Genomic DNA, 17,972 nt, shown 5'->3' with positions numbered 1-17,972 from the left:
CCCTTTCCTGACTGGCCCGGCTGCGTGCTCAGATAAGGGTCTGCTATGGACTTTGGGGGGACCCCCACGCCGTTATTTCAGTGTAGAGGTTTCCCTTTAAATCCATACCAGGCGATGGTGGCCAGCGAGGTGGAGGCGGCGTCATTCACTTCCTTCGCTAGTCCCATCTACCTGGAGCCACGTTCAAAATGAACTGACTTTCCTTCGTGTGTGGGCAAGTCTGTTCATTTCAAAAGTCTGGCAGACTAGCACACAGACGGGCAGATTGTCCAATTTTGGGTCAAAACTTCTTTCTAAGTCCGCTGGACTTTTGGGAACAAAAAGTCCGCCGGAGCCCACACACGGGCGGATTGTCCGGCGGACTCCGGATAGTCCGATCGTGTGTAAATATGTAATATAAATAATGTATTAATCGAACACAAAATTTTTAATCAATAACAGCCCTAGTGAATAGTTATGCACATTGACTTTTTATGTTATTTTGTCTTATTTGTTGCATCTGCAGTCTGCTCACATAATTTGTAATAAAAGACACCTTTGCCATTCTGAAGCTTCCCTCCAACCACTTTGTATATTATTTTATATATACTGTAATTACTTGCCAAATATGCTGCAGAAATCTCCCTCCACTGAGTCTGACTGCAACCATTTTAATTGTGGGCAGCTGAAGCTGCTGCCTGTTCACTACCTGGATTTACACAGACACACAGAGGCAGTTCTCATTGGCCCTCTAATGACATGACTCCCCCCCCCCCCTTCCTGGCAAACTCTCAATAGTTAAAAAAAAAGGAAATAAACTTTCATAAAAAAAAAGGATAAAAAAAACTCGGGCGAATCGTGAACAGCCGAAATTCGCCGCGAAACGACCGCCGGGCGAACTGTTCGGCCATCACTAATGACCAACAGTAAAGTGCTGAAACTATAACTTTGGCGTGGACACTCCTTTCTTGTGAATATAAAAGCTAACGGCCCGAGATGTTGTGGAAATACCTCTGCAAAGGAGACACAATATGGCAAAGGCTATAAACTACCTGCAGGTGGGGCCCTGTCCTATCCAAGAAGAAGCGGGGTGGGAGCTTGGAAATTTGGTGTTAACAGCCTGCCAATCACAGGCATCCTTACAGACATACATGCCAACACAAGAAACAATGGCATGCAGTGAGGAGAGCAGATACTTGACCCAACTGATGAGTAGAATACCTGCAATGGCTGGAGAGCAGTGAAGTGGTGACATTTCAAGACATGGGGCCCCGGAAAGATAATTATAGTGCCTATTCTTTTACATGATAAGGAAATACAAGAATATGAAGAGAGAGTTGTATGAGGTAAATGTGTGGTGAAAAGAAATCTTGTCTGGTCACCTACAGAAACATGATTATGACATATCTCCTGGCTTTCCAGAATGGCCACAAGAACAAAAGCTGTCAGTGTAGTCTCCAGTTCATTGCTAGTTCTTTTGTTTCCACCCTAGACAAAAGAGAAAATATAAGCATGACACACGGAAGCCAAAAATACATCAGTTCATCATATGTTAGAGTTCAAAACATCTTAGAAAATCAAGAAAATTTGTACATTTAATGATTTAACTTTTTCCTTACTCCTGCTGTCCCCTGAGAACTGTAGTAGAATCCTATGCTTAGTAAGTCAGTCAACAGTAAGGCCTCATGCACACGAGACGCAGATGAAACCTCTGTTAAAAAAAAGCTGAAACGCGCGTTTAGAAACGCGCGTTTTGCCGCGTTTGCATGCCGCGTTTAGACGCGTTTAGACGCGTTTAGACGCGTTTGCGTTTAAACGCGTTTATAAAGATAACATCATGTAGACCCTCCCCAAGCTCTCAAAGCATTTTTTTTAACTATTTCTGCTATTTTGATCAGAGTGAGCAGCAGCAGCATAGAGAGCAGTTGTACACTTGCATTTGCCGTGTCACTTGCCACGGCACCTGCCACAAGTTGTGGATTGTCCACTTGCCACGTCACTTGCCACAAGTTGGGGATTGTCCACTTGCCACATCACCTGCCACGTCACCTGCCACAAATTGTGGATTGTCCACTTGCCACGTCACTTGCCACATCACCTGCCACGTCACTTGCCACGAGATGTGGATTGTCCACTTTCCACGTCATCTGCCATGCCACCTGCCACAAGCTGTGGATTGTCCACTTGCCACGTCACCAGCCACATCACCTGCCACAAGTTGTGGATTGTCTACTTGCCGCGTCACTTGCCACATCACCTGCCACGTCACTTGCCACGTCACCTGCCACAAGTTGTGGATTGTTCACTTGCCACGTCACCTGCCATGTCACCTGCCACAAGTTGTGGATTGTCCACTTGCCACGTCACTTGCCACAAGCTGTGGATTGTCCACTTGCCACATCACTTGCCACGTCACCTGCCACGTCACTTGCCACGTCACCTGCCACAAGTTTTGGATTGTCCACTTGCCACGTCACTTGCCACGTCAGCTGCCACGTCACTTGCCACGAGATGTGGATTGTCCACTTTCCACGTCATCTGCCATGCCACCTGCCACAAGCTGTGGATTGTCCACTTGCCACGTCACCAGCCACATCACCTGCCACAAGTTGTGGATTGTCCACTTGCCATGTGACTTGCCACATCACCTGCCACGTCACTTGCCACATCACCTGCCACAAGTTGTGGATTGTCTACTTGCCGCGTCACTTGCCACTTCACCTGCCACGTCACTTGCCACGTCACCTGCCACAAGTTGTGGATTGTTCACTTGCCACGTCACCTGCCACGTCACCTGTCACAAGTTGTGGATTGTCCACTTGCCACGTCACTTGCCACAAGCTGTGGATTGTCCACTTGCCACATCACTTGCCACGTCACCTGCCACGTCACTTGCCACGTCACCTGCCACAAGTTTTGGATTGTCCACTTGCCACGTCAGCTGCCACGTCACTTGCCACATCACCTGCCACGTCACCTGCCACAAGTTGTGGATTGTCCACTTGCCACGTCACTTGCCACATCACCTGCCACGTCACTTGCCACGAGATGTGGATTGTCCACTTGCCATGTCACTTGCCACGTCACCTGCCATGTCACTTGCCACGTCAGCTGCCACGTCACTTGCCACAAGATGTGGATTGTCCACTTGTCACATCACCTGCCACATCACTTGCCACATCACCTGCCACAAGTTGTGGATTGTCCACTTGCCACATCACTTGCCACATCACCTGCCACGTCACTTGCCACAAGATGTGGATTGTCCACTTTCCACGTCACCTGCCATGCCATCTGCCACAAGTTGTGGATTGTCCACTTACCACGTCACCAGCCACATCACCTGCCACAAGTTGTGGATTGTCCACTTGCCACACCACTTTCCACGTCACCTGCCACGTCACCTGCCACAAGATGTGGATTGTCCACTTGCCACGTCACCAGCCACATCAACTGCCACAAGTTGTGGATTGTCCACTTGCCACGTCCCTTGCCACGTCCCCTGCCACGTCACCTGCCACAAGTGGATTGTCCACTTGCCACATCACTTGCCACATCACCTGCCACAAGTTGTGCATTGTCCACTTGCCACGTCACCTGACACAAGTTGTGGATTGTCCACTCGCCACGTCACTTGCCACATCCCCTGCCACAAGTGGATTGTCCACTTGCCACATCACTTGCCCCATCACCTGCCACAAGTTGTTGACTTTCCACTTGCCACGTCACCTGCCAAGTCACTTGCCGCGTCACCTGCCAGGTCACTTGCCACGTCACCTGCCACAAGTTGTCTATTGTCCACTTTCCACGTCACTTGCCACTTCACCTGCCACGTCACTTGCCACAAGTTGTGGATTGTCCACTTGCCACATCACTTGCCACCTGCCATGTCACTTGCCACAAGTTGTGGATTGTCCACTTGCCACGTCACTTGCCACAAGTTGTGGATTGTCCACTTGCAATTGCAATTGTTTAAAATATTTTTCTAATGGTTTTTCATCATTTGCAATCATTTTTGAGATTTTTAATGTAAAAAAAAAGGTCACCTTTAAAAACGCATATAAACGCAAACGCGGCTAAACGCGGTAGCGGCGTTTTGCCGCGTTTTACCGCGTTTTGCCGCGTTTTGCGTCTGAAACGCAGAAATTTTTGTTTCTGAACGCATTTTTTTGCTTCTGGAAAAACGAGATTAAACGCAACTGCATATAAACGGAAAAAAACGAGACTGTGTGCATGGACACATAGGATAACATTGAATGAGTTCAGGTGCAGTTGAAAAAACTGTCCAACTGCATCTGAACGCGCGTTTAACTGCGTCTCGTGTGCATGAGGCCTAAGTGGTTTCAAACATGCTTGAGGCAAACAGATCAAAAAACACGATGGACCACTTGGTCTTTTTTCTGCTGTCACTTTTGTATGTTTATATGTTTTTCTTTAACCACTTGCTTACTGGGCACTTAAACCCCCCTCAGTCCCAGACCAATTTTCAGCTTTCAGCGCTGATGCACTTTGAGTGACAATTACGCGGTCATACAACACTGTACCCAAATGAATTTTTTATCATTTTTTTCCCACAAATAGAGCTTTCTTTTGGTGGTATTTAGTTACAGCTCGGAGTTTTATTTTTTGCTAAACAAACAAAAAAAGATGCAAAAAAAAAAAAAAAAAAAATCATGTTTTAATAGTTTGTTATAAAATTTTGCAAACGGGTCATTTTTCTCCTTCATTGAAGTGCGCTGATTAGGCGGCACTGATAGGCTGCATTGGTGGGCACTGATGGGCTGCATTGGTGGGCACTGATGGGCTGCATTGGTGGGCACTGATAGGCTGCACTGGTGGGCACTGATAGGCATAGTTAAGGCGGCACTAATAGGCACAGATAAGGCGGCACCGATGGGCACAGATAAGGCGGCACTGATGGGCAAAGATGGGCACAGATAAGATGGCACGGATGGGTGGCACGGATAAGTGGCACGGATGGGTGGCACGGATGGGCACTGATAGGTACCACAGATAGATGGGACTGATGGGCACTGATAGGTGGCACTGATAGGTGGCTCTGATAGGTGGCACTGCTGGGCACTGATGGGCGGCACTGCTGGGCACTGATGGGCGGCACTGCTGGGCACTGATGGGCGGCACTGGGGTGCAGCACCTGAGGCAGATTTTGGGTGGCACTGTGGGTGGCACTGCTGGGTGGCACTGTGGGTGGCACTGTGGGCACTGCTGGGTGGCACTGTGGGCACTGCTGGGTGGCACTGTGGGCACTATGGGCACTGCTGGGTGGCACTGACAGGGGGGCACTTACTTTATTTCAGGATGGCACTGCGGGTGGCAGGTGGGCACTGGCAGGGGGCAGGTGTCCTTTTAAATTGCTGGCCGTGATCGGGACTGATGTCCCGAACACGGCCGCCGGCGATCGGCTTTTTTTTTTTCTCCTCGCGCTGTCAGCGCGAGGAGGAATACTAGCCGATTACCGGCTCCGTTTTATCACATGATCAGCTGTCATTGGCTGACAGCTGATCACGTGATAAGGGGTCGGGATCGACCCCTTACACGGATCGGTGATCAGGCGAGTCTCACGGACTCGCCGATCACAGAGCGCGCCGCGCGCGCCCCTCAGGGGGCGCGCAGGCCGCTCGTAACCGGGACTACGTCAATAGACGTAGTCCCGAAAATGTGGGTCCGCGCTATTGCCGTCATTTTGCAATAGCGCGGATCCCAAGTGGTTAAATGAACTTGATCGCAATGGGCTTGATTTACTAAAGACAAATAGACTGTCCCCTTGACAATGGAAGTTGCCCTTTGCAAGGCCATTATCTTCAGAGCTTGGTGAAAGAGGTGAAACTTTGATGACGCACATGATTCAATCACGTGCAAGCAAAAATTCACGTTTTTTTTTTTTTTTTGTAAATAGTTTTTATTAGAAGAATTTCACAGTATAATCAAGATACAAATCACATAGAGATCAGAAAATGATCACAAAATAATCACAAAATACTCACAAGATAGTCGCAAAGTAATCACAAAGTAATTTCAAAGTAATCACAGAGTAATTTCCACATCTCCCCAACTGTTATATCATATCAAAAAATCAAGAAATAAAGAAATAAGAGGAAGAGCCGGGAGCAGAGGGGGGACCTACGGCCCACGCCTAAGACCAAGCCCATGTAGTACATGTATCGCTGTTGTCAATTTGGCTATATGTCTTCATACAGATAAACATATATTCCCAGTCCTTCCTCCCAGCCTCCAGATCCCGCCCACCCACCACACCGAAAAAGGATCAGTGCGAAATGGGGGGGCAGGTAGGGGGACGACCGAGCCTCCCTCCGCCATATAATCACTCCAATATTCCAAATTAAAGTAGTGAGCAGGCAGGGGGGAGGACGGAGAATAATGGAGAGGTGGATGAGATATTGGGTGATCAAACTAAGAATTAAACTGAACATAACATGTGACAGAAAGAAAGGGAAAGAAAGAAACAAGGGAAAAGGAAAGAAAGAAAGAAACTGTCAGAAACTGGTCTGTCATATGCCCAAAGTTGAGAATTAGTAGGCACAAGAGTGGTCCCGTGTGGTCTCCGCATCCTAATAAGAGTAATTGGTCAACGGGTCATGGATTCACGTAACTGGTGTTTTCCTATGCGATGTGTCCCACATTTGCCAATTGTTATCAAACTTTAATTTTTTTCCAAGCCTGAGGGCTAGGGTTGATTCATACATGTAGTGTAGATTGGTAGTTGCCCATACCTCTGAGGCGTTGGGTGCTTGATTATTTTTCCAGTATCTAGCTATCAGTGTTCTGGCTACCAGAAGAATATGGGATACTACAACTCTGAAATTAGGTGGATATTTTCAATGCCAAGGTTGAGAATAGCCAAACCTGGTTCGGGGGCGGAAAGGAAACCGGTGAGGCTGGATATACCACAAAATATGGTGTTCCAGAAACTGGTAAGGTGCTTGCAGGACCAAAACATGTGGAGGAGGTTACCCACCTCCCCACAACTTCGCCAGCACAGGGGGGAGGAGTTAGCCAGGCCAAACTTCGAAATCCTATACGGTGTAAGATACCACCGCAAGGCTATTTTTTGGGCTATCTCCCAGTGCCCAACACATTTGGAGGCTGTGTAGTTCGCTCTAAACGCATGGCACCATTGTACCTCTGTGAAGGCCCTCCCCAAGTCCTCCTCCCAGCGCTGGTAGGGACGGGATTTAACAAAGGTAAGCTTATGTTGGAAGAAATTATAGAATAAAGATATTCCTTTGGGTAATGTAGGAGTGGCAGCATAGAAGTTCCAAAGAGAGTCTGCTAGTACTACATGAGTAGTCTTACTATCCTTCATTAAATGAGAAATTTGGCAATATTTGTAGGCATCAGAAGGTTTCAGATGGAAGCGCGATCATAGGGATTGGAATGGGATCAGTAGGGGTCCCTGAAAAAGATCCTGCAGCCTCCGTATCCCCTTCTCAGCCCATTCCTTTACCGTGAGATTAGGAATGATAAAATCTAGGGCTTGCAACGGGATAGGGAGGTCGGCTAATTTAATGTTCTGTGGGGTGGACTTAAGGAGTTCTCTCCAAGCTTGCAAAGAAGCTCGAAGAGTATCGGGAAGCCGACGCAGGGGCCACTGTTTAATGGAGTCTGTAAGAAGGAAGAGCCCTAGGTCCCGAGTAGGGCAGAGGGCTCTTTCAATACTGCACCACCTTGGCTCCTGGGTAGAGTTGAACCAGTGTTTCAATTGGACAAGCCTGGATGCCAGATAGTAATCTCTAAGATCCACCACACCCATACCTCCCGCCAGCCTGTGCTTTATCAGCAGCATCTTGGAGCATCTCGGTCTCCTGGAGCACCAAATGAATTTGTGCATTAGAGAATTAAGTCCGGAAAAATGTTTCCCGGAGGGAGGGACAGGCAGCGCTCTAAATATGTACAAAATTTGAGGGAGCATCAGCATCTTGAAGGATGCAAGGCGTCCTGACCATGAAAGCTCAGTTCTAGCTAGTCTGCTTGCCTCTTTGGATAGTTTATCGATAAGTGGAGGAAAGTTGGCATCCGCTAAATCCTGAGCTGACCTGGAAAGTTGAAGTCCTAGATAGGGGATAGTGGATTTGCTCCAAGTATATGGAAGCGTGGTCTTCAAATCAGTATAGAGGGATGGGTTAGTGCTTAGGTCTAGGATAATTGATTTTGAAAAATGTATCTTGTAGTAGGAGATCAAGCTAAACTCCTGAAGTACTTGGTGGGCCTGTGGTAAAGATGAGGGTGGGAGGGTTAGAAAAAGGATAATATCATCTGCAAATAAGTTAATTTTATGGGGGCCTTCTTGCATGGGAATGCCTGCAATCTGAGGGTGAGATCTAATTCTTTCAGCTAGTGGTTCAATCAAAAGATTAAAAATTGTAGGGGAGAGGGGGCACCCTTGCCTGGTACCATTCGATATAGGAAAAGGAGACAACAGCATATTAGAGGTGAAGACCCGTGCTGAAGGGGCGGAATAAAGAGCGAGAATAGCTGAGAGGATCGGCCCACCGAAGCCAAACTTCTGTAGGACCCGTTCCATGTAGCCCCAATGGATCCTGTCGAACGCCTTCTCCGCATCCAATGAGAGGAGCAGAGAAGGCGTCCGAGAGGTCCGTGCGTATTGGATAACACCAACAACCCTCCTGGTGGCGTCCGATGCCTGCCGACCCGGTGTGAAGCTCGTCTGATCCGGATGGATCAGCGAGGGGATGAGGGGAAGAAGTCTCTGGGCAAGAACTTCGGCATATATCTTAACGTCTGTATTTAGTAGGGATATTGGTCTAAAATTGGAAGGGGTAGTCGGGTCTTTACCTGGCTTGGGAATTGTGACCACATAAGCCCCAAGCATCTCAGGGGGGAAAGAGGCCGAGGCAAATGCCTCCGCATATACCCCCGAGAGCCTTGGGGCAAGTAGGTCAGAAAATGTGCGGTAGAAATCATTAGTTAGGCCATCCGGTCCTGGAGATTTACCCAGGGGGAGAGATTTAATGCATTTCCCTTTTTCTTCCGGCGAGATAGGCTGGTTAAGAAGTTCTAATTGATCTTTAGTAAGGGAGGGGAGATTAACACTAGCTAAAAAGGATTGTATGCTATCATCCGTAGGCTGAGGGGTGTCTGCATCTAATTTTAAGTTGTATAAGGAAGAATAATAGTCGGCAAAGGCATCCGCTATTTCCTGTGGGTTTAGTTTCTTATCTTTAGTCACGGGGTGGTAGATAAAAGGGATCTTGGTCTTGATCCTAGCTGCCCTCACTCTGTTGGCTAAATATTTGCCAGCACGATTGCTGGAGGAATAGTGTGACAGCTTGAGGAAATATACAAGTTTATCGTACTTAGCAAGCAATAAGCGTCGGAGGTCAACCAGGAGCTGAGTGAGCTTATGGGCCATGTTGGGATCCGGTTTAAGCTTATTAGAGGATTCTAAGGCCCGAATGTCCGCCAGGATCGAGTCCAATTGCTGATTCCTAATTCTCTTTTCTCTTGAACAAATTTGAAGCATGATACCCCTTATGAAGGCCTTATGGGCACACCAAAGTGTAGTAGGACTGCGTACTGAACGGGCATTGAACTGAAAGAATTCAGACAGGTGCCTGGAGATAGCAGCAACATGCGAGGAGTTCTGGAACAGCTGTGAATTTGCTCTCCAAACATAGGCCGAACGTGGAGCGTGCCCTTCCACCACTTCAATAGATACGGGTGCGTGGATGGTGGAGGAGGACACTGCCTGCAATACCAGCCTATCTACCAGAATCAAATCGATCCTGGAGTAGGTGTTGTGTCTAGCGGAGTGGAACGTATAGTCCTTCTTGCTCGCATGTTGGCATCTCCAGGCGTCATAGAGATCTTCAGCAGCTAAGAGGTGTTGGAGTCTCGGCAAGGGTCGGTTGGATCTGGATGTAGTATCCAGTGTGTAGTCGACCGTCATATTATAATCGCCACAGACAACCAACGACCCCCTGCGACACTGATTAATCTTGCGAAAAAGCCTATTCAGAAACCGTAACTGATGCACATTAGGAGCATAAAGATTCACAATAGTATATGCCTTATTGTTCAATTCAGCAAGCAGAATTAGATACCTCCCCTCAGGGTCCATCAGTACCTCAGATAAGGAAAAGGCCACTGTGTCTTTTATGGCAATAGCTACCCCCTCTTCTTTTCTGAGGCGGAGGCCTGAAAAATGTGAGGGAAGCTCTTATGCTGGAACCTAGGAGCAGCCGAATTTAAGAAGTGAGTCTCCTGAATACATAGCACATCCGCCCCTAGATTTAAGGCCTCCCTCCACACAGAATTCCGTTTGACCGGATGGTTTAGGCCGTGAACGTTAAAGGAGACAAAATTGAGCGACATTAGATATGGCAGTCAGATGCAGAACAGACAGGATGGGATTCCTATTAAGGTAAGTACCAGCATCACCTGAGGGTCTGAGTCCTCCGAGGTGCAGGAGAAGGAAAGACCAAAATGAAGTTGAGCAGTTCGGGCACAGACAAACCAGAACAGTGCTGTAACACAGCTATAGCAAAAACAAAAAAATCCAGAAACGAAAGTTCAAAACAGGAAATAATAAAAAAAATGACCTCCGAGGAGGTCTGAAGGCACTACGAATGCCCATTGATGTGGGGTGTATCAAGGGTGAGCACCGAAGTGCATCCAGCGACTAGGAACATCAGTCGGTAGGAGTGTAGCAGCAGTCCGCTTCAGGGAACTCTTTTTTTACTTTTCTTCTTTCTCCTCCGCTGCACTGTCTGCCAGTCCTCCTGGGCATCCAATTTTGTAGGTGGGGATGAAGCCAGATGTGTGGTATGTTCCTCGGGGAGAATATCTAAGATATGTAGCAGATCCAGCCCTTCTTGGAGGGTAGTAACCACAGAGGACTTACCCTCGTGGGTGATCAACAGTTTCAGGGGATATCCCCACCGATATGGGATTCCGTGGTTCCGAAGAGCTTTAGTGACAGGCAGGAGTGTTTTTTACGTCTCTGCATGGTGAATTGAGAGAGGTCTGTATACATCTGTATGTGAGAGAATCTGTCTGGAAGCTGGATCTCCCTCCGGAACGCTGACAGCAGTTGCTCTTTTACATGGAAGAAGTGAACCCGCATTAGAACATCCCGCGGGATGTTGTCCAGTAAGTGCGCAGGCTTAGGGAGACGATGAATGCGATCGATGATCAGTTCTTGATCAGATAAAGAGGGCAGCAGGGTTTTCATAAGGTCTTGGACATGTTGGGCAAGCTGGGTAGGTAAGACAGTCTCAGATATACCCCGCATTTTAACGTTGTTGCGTCTGGATCTGTCCTCCAGGTCCGCCATTTTGGACTTGAGCCACGCAATGTCCTCGGATTGATCATTATGAGTATCCACTAATGTATTGTGGGCTGCGGCAAAGTCACCCATTTTTTGTTCAACATGATCCACTCTCCCAGCAAGCTCACCCACTTCAGCTTTAAAGTTGCTGATACACTGCATAAAATCCGTGTGTAAAGAAGCACGCAGGGAGACAAGCATGTCCTTAAGGGTTGATTCAGAGACAGGCTGGTTAGTGGCAGGAAAAGCAGAAATGCACTCAGCGAGTTCCCTGGTGTCAGCAGAGGAGCTGTGTTCAGCACTAACCTGAAGAGCTGCATCCGATAGTCTCGGCCTAGACTTCACAGGACTGCTGCTCAGAGGCGTTGATGTCCCCGGCGACCTTCTCCCCTGACCGATGCTGGGTGCTGGGCTCCTGGTGGAGGCTGAAGAGGATCCAGGGGAGGAATGCAGGCCGCCGCCGGTGCCATCTTGGCTCGATTCGCGGGCCGCCGGCGGAAAGAAGTCCAGCTGTTTCTTAGGCTGTGTGGGTCCCTTCCGTTTCGGCGGCATCTCCGGAGGGTAGGGAGACTCACCTGAGTGATTATCCGTCGTTTTTGCCGGCTCAGGGGGCCTCTAAAGCGGAAGGATTCCCGTCGCTGGAGCGGAGCTCTCCTTCTATGCGGCCATCCACCAGCGCGCGGTAGCCACGCCCCCACGTTTTTTTTTTTTCATTGCATGTCATTGAGTATGCTTTGCAAAGACCTTTAGTAAATCAACCCAGTGAGTCGCTAAAATTGTATATTAGATCAAAATGACTTTGTTTGGTCTTCCTACTCTGCTCACTTTTGGATTTGAGCAAAGGATTTGGGTTCAGTTTTGTTTTCTGCTGGGTTTTCCCTTTTTTTGCATAGGCTTGCAATGTTCCTAGAAAATTGCTCCTAAGGACATTCTTTCTTGCCATCATAAAGTCAAATGATTTCATTTGAAAGCCCTTAAAATTTCATCCAGACCTGCTATTTCAATGGATGTATTGAACAGGTTGCAATATGTATGCGCTTTCCCAAACAAAAAAGAAATTCACAGTTATGCCCTGTACACACGATCGTACATTCCGACAACAAAATCCATGGATTTTTTACGACGGATGTTGGCTCAAACTTGTCTTGCATACACACGGTCACACAAATCTAGTCGGAAATTTCAAACGTCAAGAACGCGGTAATGTACAGCACGTACGACGAGCCGAGAAAAATGAAGTTCAATATGAAGTTCAATAGACAATCTTCTGCTTGATTCCGAGCATGCATGGAATTTTGTGCGTCAGAATTGTGTACACACAATTTTGTTGTCAGAAAATTTGAGATCCAGATCTCAAATTTTGTTTGTCGGAAATTCCAACAGAAAATGTCCGATGGAGCCTATACACGGTTGGAATTTCCGGCAACAAGCTCCCATCAAACAGAACATCTTGAGAGCTTGAGAAAGGAATACGGCTATTTCTTCCACCTATAGCCAACTATATCTGAAACGCGTTGCATGTGAATGACATCACGGCTGGGCGCCGCCCTGTGTTTTCTCCCCAAGCCTAGTTTTCAATCTGGATACATGGCTGTGTCTCTCTCCACACCATAGAGGCGGAACGAACGCTATGCGGCTCAGCCATCCGTACTGACGTCCTCCCTCCCCACACTGGAACCCCTATCTTTATCTGATGGACTCTTATCACTCCACCGACTGTGATAGGCATTTTAGCTGGGGACACTGAAGGAGACTGCACTGCGCTGTGCTCAGCCATTTCCACCCTTTCCTGCCTGGAATTGATGTAGTGCCAGCTATACAGGATCTGCTGTGACCTGCAGTCCCACACCATCTCCTCAGTTATGGACCTGAATGCAACTCCTCTTACTTTCATGTGAGTGCATATTGTTGTTTAAATAAATTGTTTTATGATACATACTCAGAGGCACCCTTTACCTTGTTTATATTCTAGCTTATTGGAACCCGTTTTTGGTTTTCTTGGTGGCTGCGCTGACTGACCGATTGACATATACATATACAAGTATTCATATGTGTACATATATACTGTACATCTTTCTATCCTTGCCCTTGGACTATTGGGTACTACGTTTTGAGGTATCTGCACATTGCGCCTTTTTACCTGTTCAATATATTCAAAGTCAGCAGCTACTATATTTGAATAAAGAGGAAAAAAGGTATTTGTAATGTTTTTCATATATATATATATATATATATATATATATATATATATATACAGTATCTCACGAAAGTGAGTACACCCCTCAGGCCGCGTACACACGGGCGGACTGTTCGCCCAACCTTGTCCGCTGAACAGTGTTTGGGCGGACAGTCCGCTCGTGTGTGGGCTTTCAGCGGACATTTTCAGCGGACAGTTTGACGGACAAAGTCTTTCGGAAATTCCGAAAAACTGTCCGCTGAAACTGTGTTTGAGCGAACAGTCCGCCCGTGTGTAGGCTACTTTCGAAATGAGCAAACTGTTCCCGCTCGGAGGAAAGTCTGCTCATTTCGAGCGCGTGTGAAGGTAGGCGGGGCCCGCGACGTCTCCGTCGCGGGCCCCGCCTACCTTCACACGCGCTCGAAATGAGCAGACTTTCCTCCGAGCGGGAACAGTTTGCTCATTTCGAAAGTAGCCTACACACGGGCGGACTGTTCGCTCCGCCGCCTGGAATGGGCTTAAAGGGGAACCCCAACGCCGAAAAAAATCGGCGTGGGGGTTCCCCCAAAGTCCACAACAGACCCTTGTCCGAGCACGCTACCCGGCCGGCCAGGAAAGGGGGGCGAGCGAGCGCGCCCCCCCTCCTGAGCCGTACCAGGCCGCGTGCCCTCAACATGGGGGGTGCCTTGGGGAAGGGGGGGCCGCGCGGCCCCCCCACCCCAAAGCACCTTGTCCCCATGTTGATGAGGACAAGGGCCTCTTCCCGACAACCCTGGCCGTTGGTTGTCGGGGTCTGCGGGCGGGGGGCTTATCGGAATCCGGGAGCCCCCTTTAAGAAGGGGGCCCCCGGATACCGGCCCCCACCCTATGTGAATGAGTATGGGGTACAATGTACCCCTACCCATTCACCTGTGAAATAAAGTACAAAAAAAAACACAACACAGGGAAAAAATATTTTATTGCACAGCTCCGGGGGTCTTCCGTCTTCGGGGGTCTTCTCGCCGGACTCCTCCGCTATCTTCGTGTAGCTCTTTTGCTAGCGGAGGAGTCCGGCTTTCTTCCTCCCCGCCGCCGGCCTCTTCTCCCGACTTCGGGGGTCTTGTCCCCCTCTTCGGTTCTTCTGCCGGGCCACCGCGCCTTCTTGTAGCTCTTTTGCAGGCGGTGGCCCGGTCTTCTGTCGCCGCTGCCTTCCGTTCTTCTGTCGCCGCCTTCGGTTCTTCTGCCAGGCCACCGCGCCTTCTTGTAGCTCTTTTACAGGCGGTGGCCCGGTCTTCTGTCGCTGACGCCGTCGCCGCCTTCCATTCTTCTTCTTCTTGTTCTTCTTCTTCTTCTCCAGGAGATGTTGACACGTCGCTCTCTCCGGCCGGAATGCCAGAGCCGCGCTGTGCGGTCACTTATATAGTGACAATGGGGCGGTGTCACATGGTATATGTCACATGGGTTGGTCACATGGTGACCCCGCCCCCTTACGATGTCATAGTCCCCATGTGACATCAACCCATGTGACCAACCCATGTGACATATACCATGTCGGGAAGAGGCCCTTGTCCTCATCAACATGGGGACAAGGTGCTTTGGGGTGGCACCCCCCCATGTTGAGGGCACGCGGCCTGGTACGGCTCAGGAGGGGGGCGTGCTCGCTCGCCCCCCTTTCCTGGCCGGCCGGGTAGCGTGCTCGGACAAGGGTCTGTTGTGGACTTTGGGGGGACCCCACGCCGATTTTTTTCGGCGTTGGGGTTCCCCTTTAAGTCCATTCCAGGCGGCGGAGCCCGCGACGTCTCCTTCGCGGGCCCCGCCTACCTGTACACGAAATGGGCGGATTTGCCTCCGCCTTACGTGGGCGAGTCCGTTCATTTCAAAAGTTGAGCGAACTGTTTGGCAAACAGTTCGCTGAAACAGTCCGCTCAAAAAGTGCCGTGTGTGGCCATGTCCGTCCATGCTAATTTTGAGCGGACTGTTTGCCGAAACTGTTTGACGAACAAAGTTGGGCGAACAGCCTCACATGTTTGTAAATATTTTATTATAACTTTTCATGTGACAATATTGAAGAAATGACACTTTGCTACAATGTAAAGTAGTGAGTGTACAGCTTGTATAACAGTGTAAATTTGCTGTCCCCTCAAAATAACTCAACACGCAGCCCTTATTTGTCTAAACCGCTGGCAACAAAAGTGAGTACACCCCTAAGTAAAAATGTCCAAATTGGGCCCAATTAGCCATTTTGCCTCCCGGTGTCATGTGACTTGTTAGTGTTACAAGGTCTCAGGTGTGAATGGGGAGTAATTTGGTGTTCTCACTCTCTCATACTGGTCACTGGATGTTCAACATGGCACCTCATGTCAAAGAACTCTCTAAAGATCTGAAAAAATAATTGTTGCTCTATATAAAGATGGCCTAGGCTATAAGAAGATTGCCAAGACCCTGAAACTGAGCTTCAGCATGGTGACCAAGATCATACAGCGGTTTAACAGGACAGGTTCCACTCAGAATAGGCCTTACCATGGTCAACCAAAGAAGTTGAGCGCACGTGCTCAGTGCCATATCCAGAGGTTGACTTTGGGAAATAGACATATGAGTGCTGCCAGTATTGCTGCAGAGGTTGAAGGGGTGAGGGGTCAGCCTGTTAGTGCTCAGACCATACGCCGCACACTGAATCAAATTGGTCTGCATGGCTGTTATCCCAGAAGGAAGCCTCTTCTAAAGATGATGCACAAGAAAGCTCGCAAACAGTTTGCTGAAGACAAGCAGACTAAGGACATGGATTACTGGAACCATGTCCTGTGGACCAAGATACACTTATTTGGTTAAGATGGTGTTAAGCATGTGTGGCGGCAACCAGGTAAGGAGTACAAAGACAAGTGTGTCTTGCCTACAGTCAAGCATGGTGGTGGGAGTGTCATGGTCTTGGGCTGCATGAGTGCTGCCGGCACTGGGGAGCTACAGTTCATTGAGGGAACCATGAATGCCAACATGTCCTGTGACATAATAAAGCAGAGCATGATCCCCTCCCTTCAGAGACTGGGCCGCAGGGCAGTATTCCAACAAGATAATGACCCCAAACACACCTCCAAGACAGCCACTGCCTTGCTAAAGAAGCTGAGGGTAAAGGTGATGGCCAAGCAGGTCTCCAGACCTAAACCCTATTGAACACCTGTGGGGCATCCACAAACGGGAGGTGGAGGACCGCAAGGTCTCTAAAATCCACCAGCTTTGTGATGTCATCATGGAGGAATGGAAGAGGACTCCAGTGGCAACCTGTGAAGCTCTGGTGAACTCCATGCCCAAGAGGGTTAAGGCAGTGCTGGAAAATAATGGTGGCCACACAAAATATTGACAATTTGGGACTAATTTGGACATTTTCACTTAGGTGTGTACTCACTTTTGTTGCCAGCGGTTTAGACATTATTGGCTGTGTGTTGAGTTATTTTGAGAGGACAGCAAATTTACACTGTTATACAAGCTGTACATTCATTATTTTACATTGTAGAAAAGTGTAATGTCTTCAGTGTTGTCACATGAAAAGATATAGTAAAATATTTACAAAAATGTGGGGGTGTACTCACTTTTGTGTGATACTGTATACCATATATATATATATATATATATATATATATATATATATATATATACACATATATACACACATAAATGTTTTGCCTTTCATTTCTATTTTAAACTGAAAGGGTGGTTCTACAAGGTGAGGGTTTACATACACTTTAAGGCTGGGTTCACACCACAGCGATGCGGGAACGCCGCGAAACCGCGGCGTTTTCCCGCATCGCATGACTCCCGCCGGCAGTTCACACTGCCCTATGCGAACGGCTGGGAGTGTCAATGAAATGTTAATGACACCCCCAGATCCGTCCGCATATCGCAGTGCGATCTGCAGACTCGCACAGGAATCGGATCGCATGGTGTGAACACCCATGCGATCCGATTCTGCTGCGGACCAAAAAAAGGGTCCCGTGCGAGTTTGCTGCGGGAGCGATGCGAATTCAGCCATACTATCAGTATGGCTGAACTCGCATCGCTGCGGAGATCGGATGTGATTTGCACTGCAGTGCGGTGCGAATCACATCCGGATCTCCCCCCGCAGCAGTGTGAACCCGGCCTTAATCTCATAAAAGCTTTAACATGTTAATACAACTCCCAAAAATGTTTTCAATATTTTTAAGCCTACAGCTTTCATTTAAATAATACCTGGCAATCCTGCTATGAAGGTAATTTTTCGTAACTTCCTGCTATAGGGTGACTACTGGCTTCAAATTGTGCTTCTACTTTGTCAGTTTTGTTAACCCCTGTTGGGAACTAGTATCAACCTTGTTGACATGCATTGTACAGGCATGGCCCACAATTGTCATTACCAGAGCAATGTGGTATGGTTGACACTGGGGCAAAGGTAGACAGGAAGTGCATGAAAGATGATGGAGATAAGTATCACAGAGAGCAACAAATGAGGAAAAACAAAGAGATACAGTATGTATAGTG

At 48.3% G+C, this 17,972-nt stretch overlaps 1 protein-coding gene across 2 annotated transcripts in view; it reads right to left on the bottom strand.

Moving 5' to 3' along the window:
• The window catches only part of LOC143961249 (A.superbus venom factor 1-like), a 251,857-nt gene that overhangs the window by 109,693 nt on the left and 124,192 nt on the right, over positions 1-17,972 (bottom strand). For both annotated transcript variants that reach the window (XM_077470484.1, XM_077470485.1), the window contains exon 26: positions 1,366-1,467. In XM_077470484.1, the coding sequence (XP_077326610.1) occupies positions 1,366-1,467 (102 nt within the window). The remainder of the gene's footprint in view (positions 1-1,365; positions 1,468-17,972) is intronic.

Source organism: Lithobates pipiens, unplaced genomic scaffold (genome assembly GCF_037356315.1).
Source record: "Lithobates pipiens isolate NorthernLeopardFrog02 unplaced genomic scaffold, aLitPip1_a1.2 Scaffold_8, whole genome shotgun sequence".
NCBI lineage: Eukaryota > Metazoa > Chordata > Amphibia > Anura > Ranidae > Lithobates > Lithobates pipiens.
This window is presented reverse-complemented; position numbering and strand designations above follow the sequence as displayed.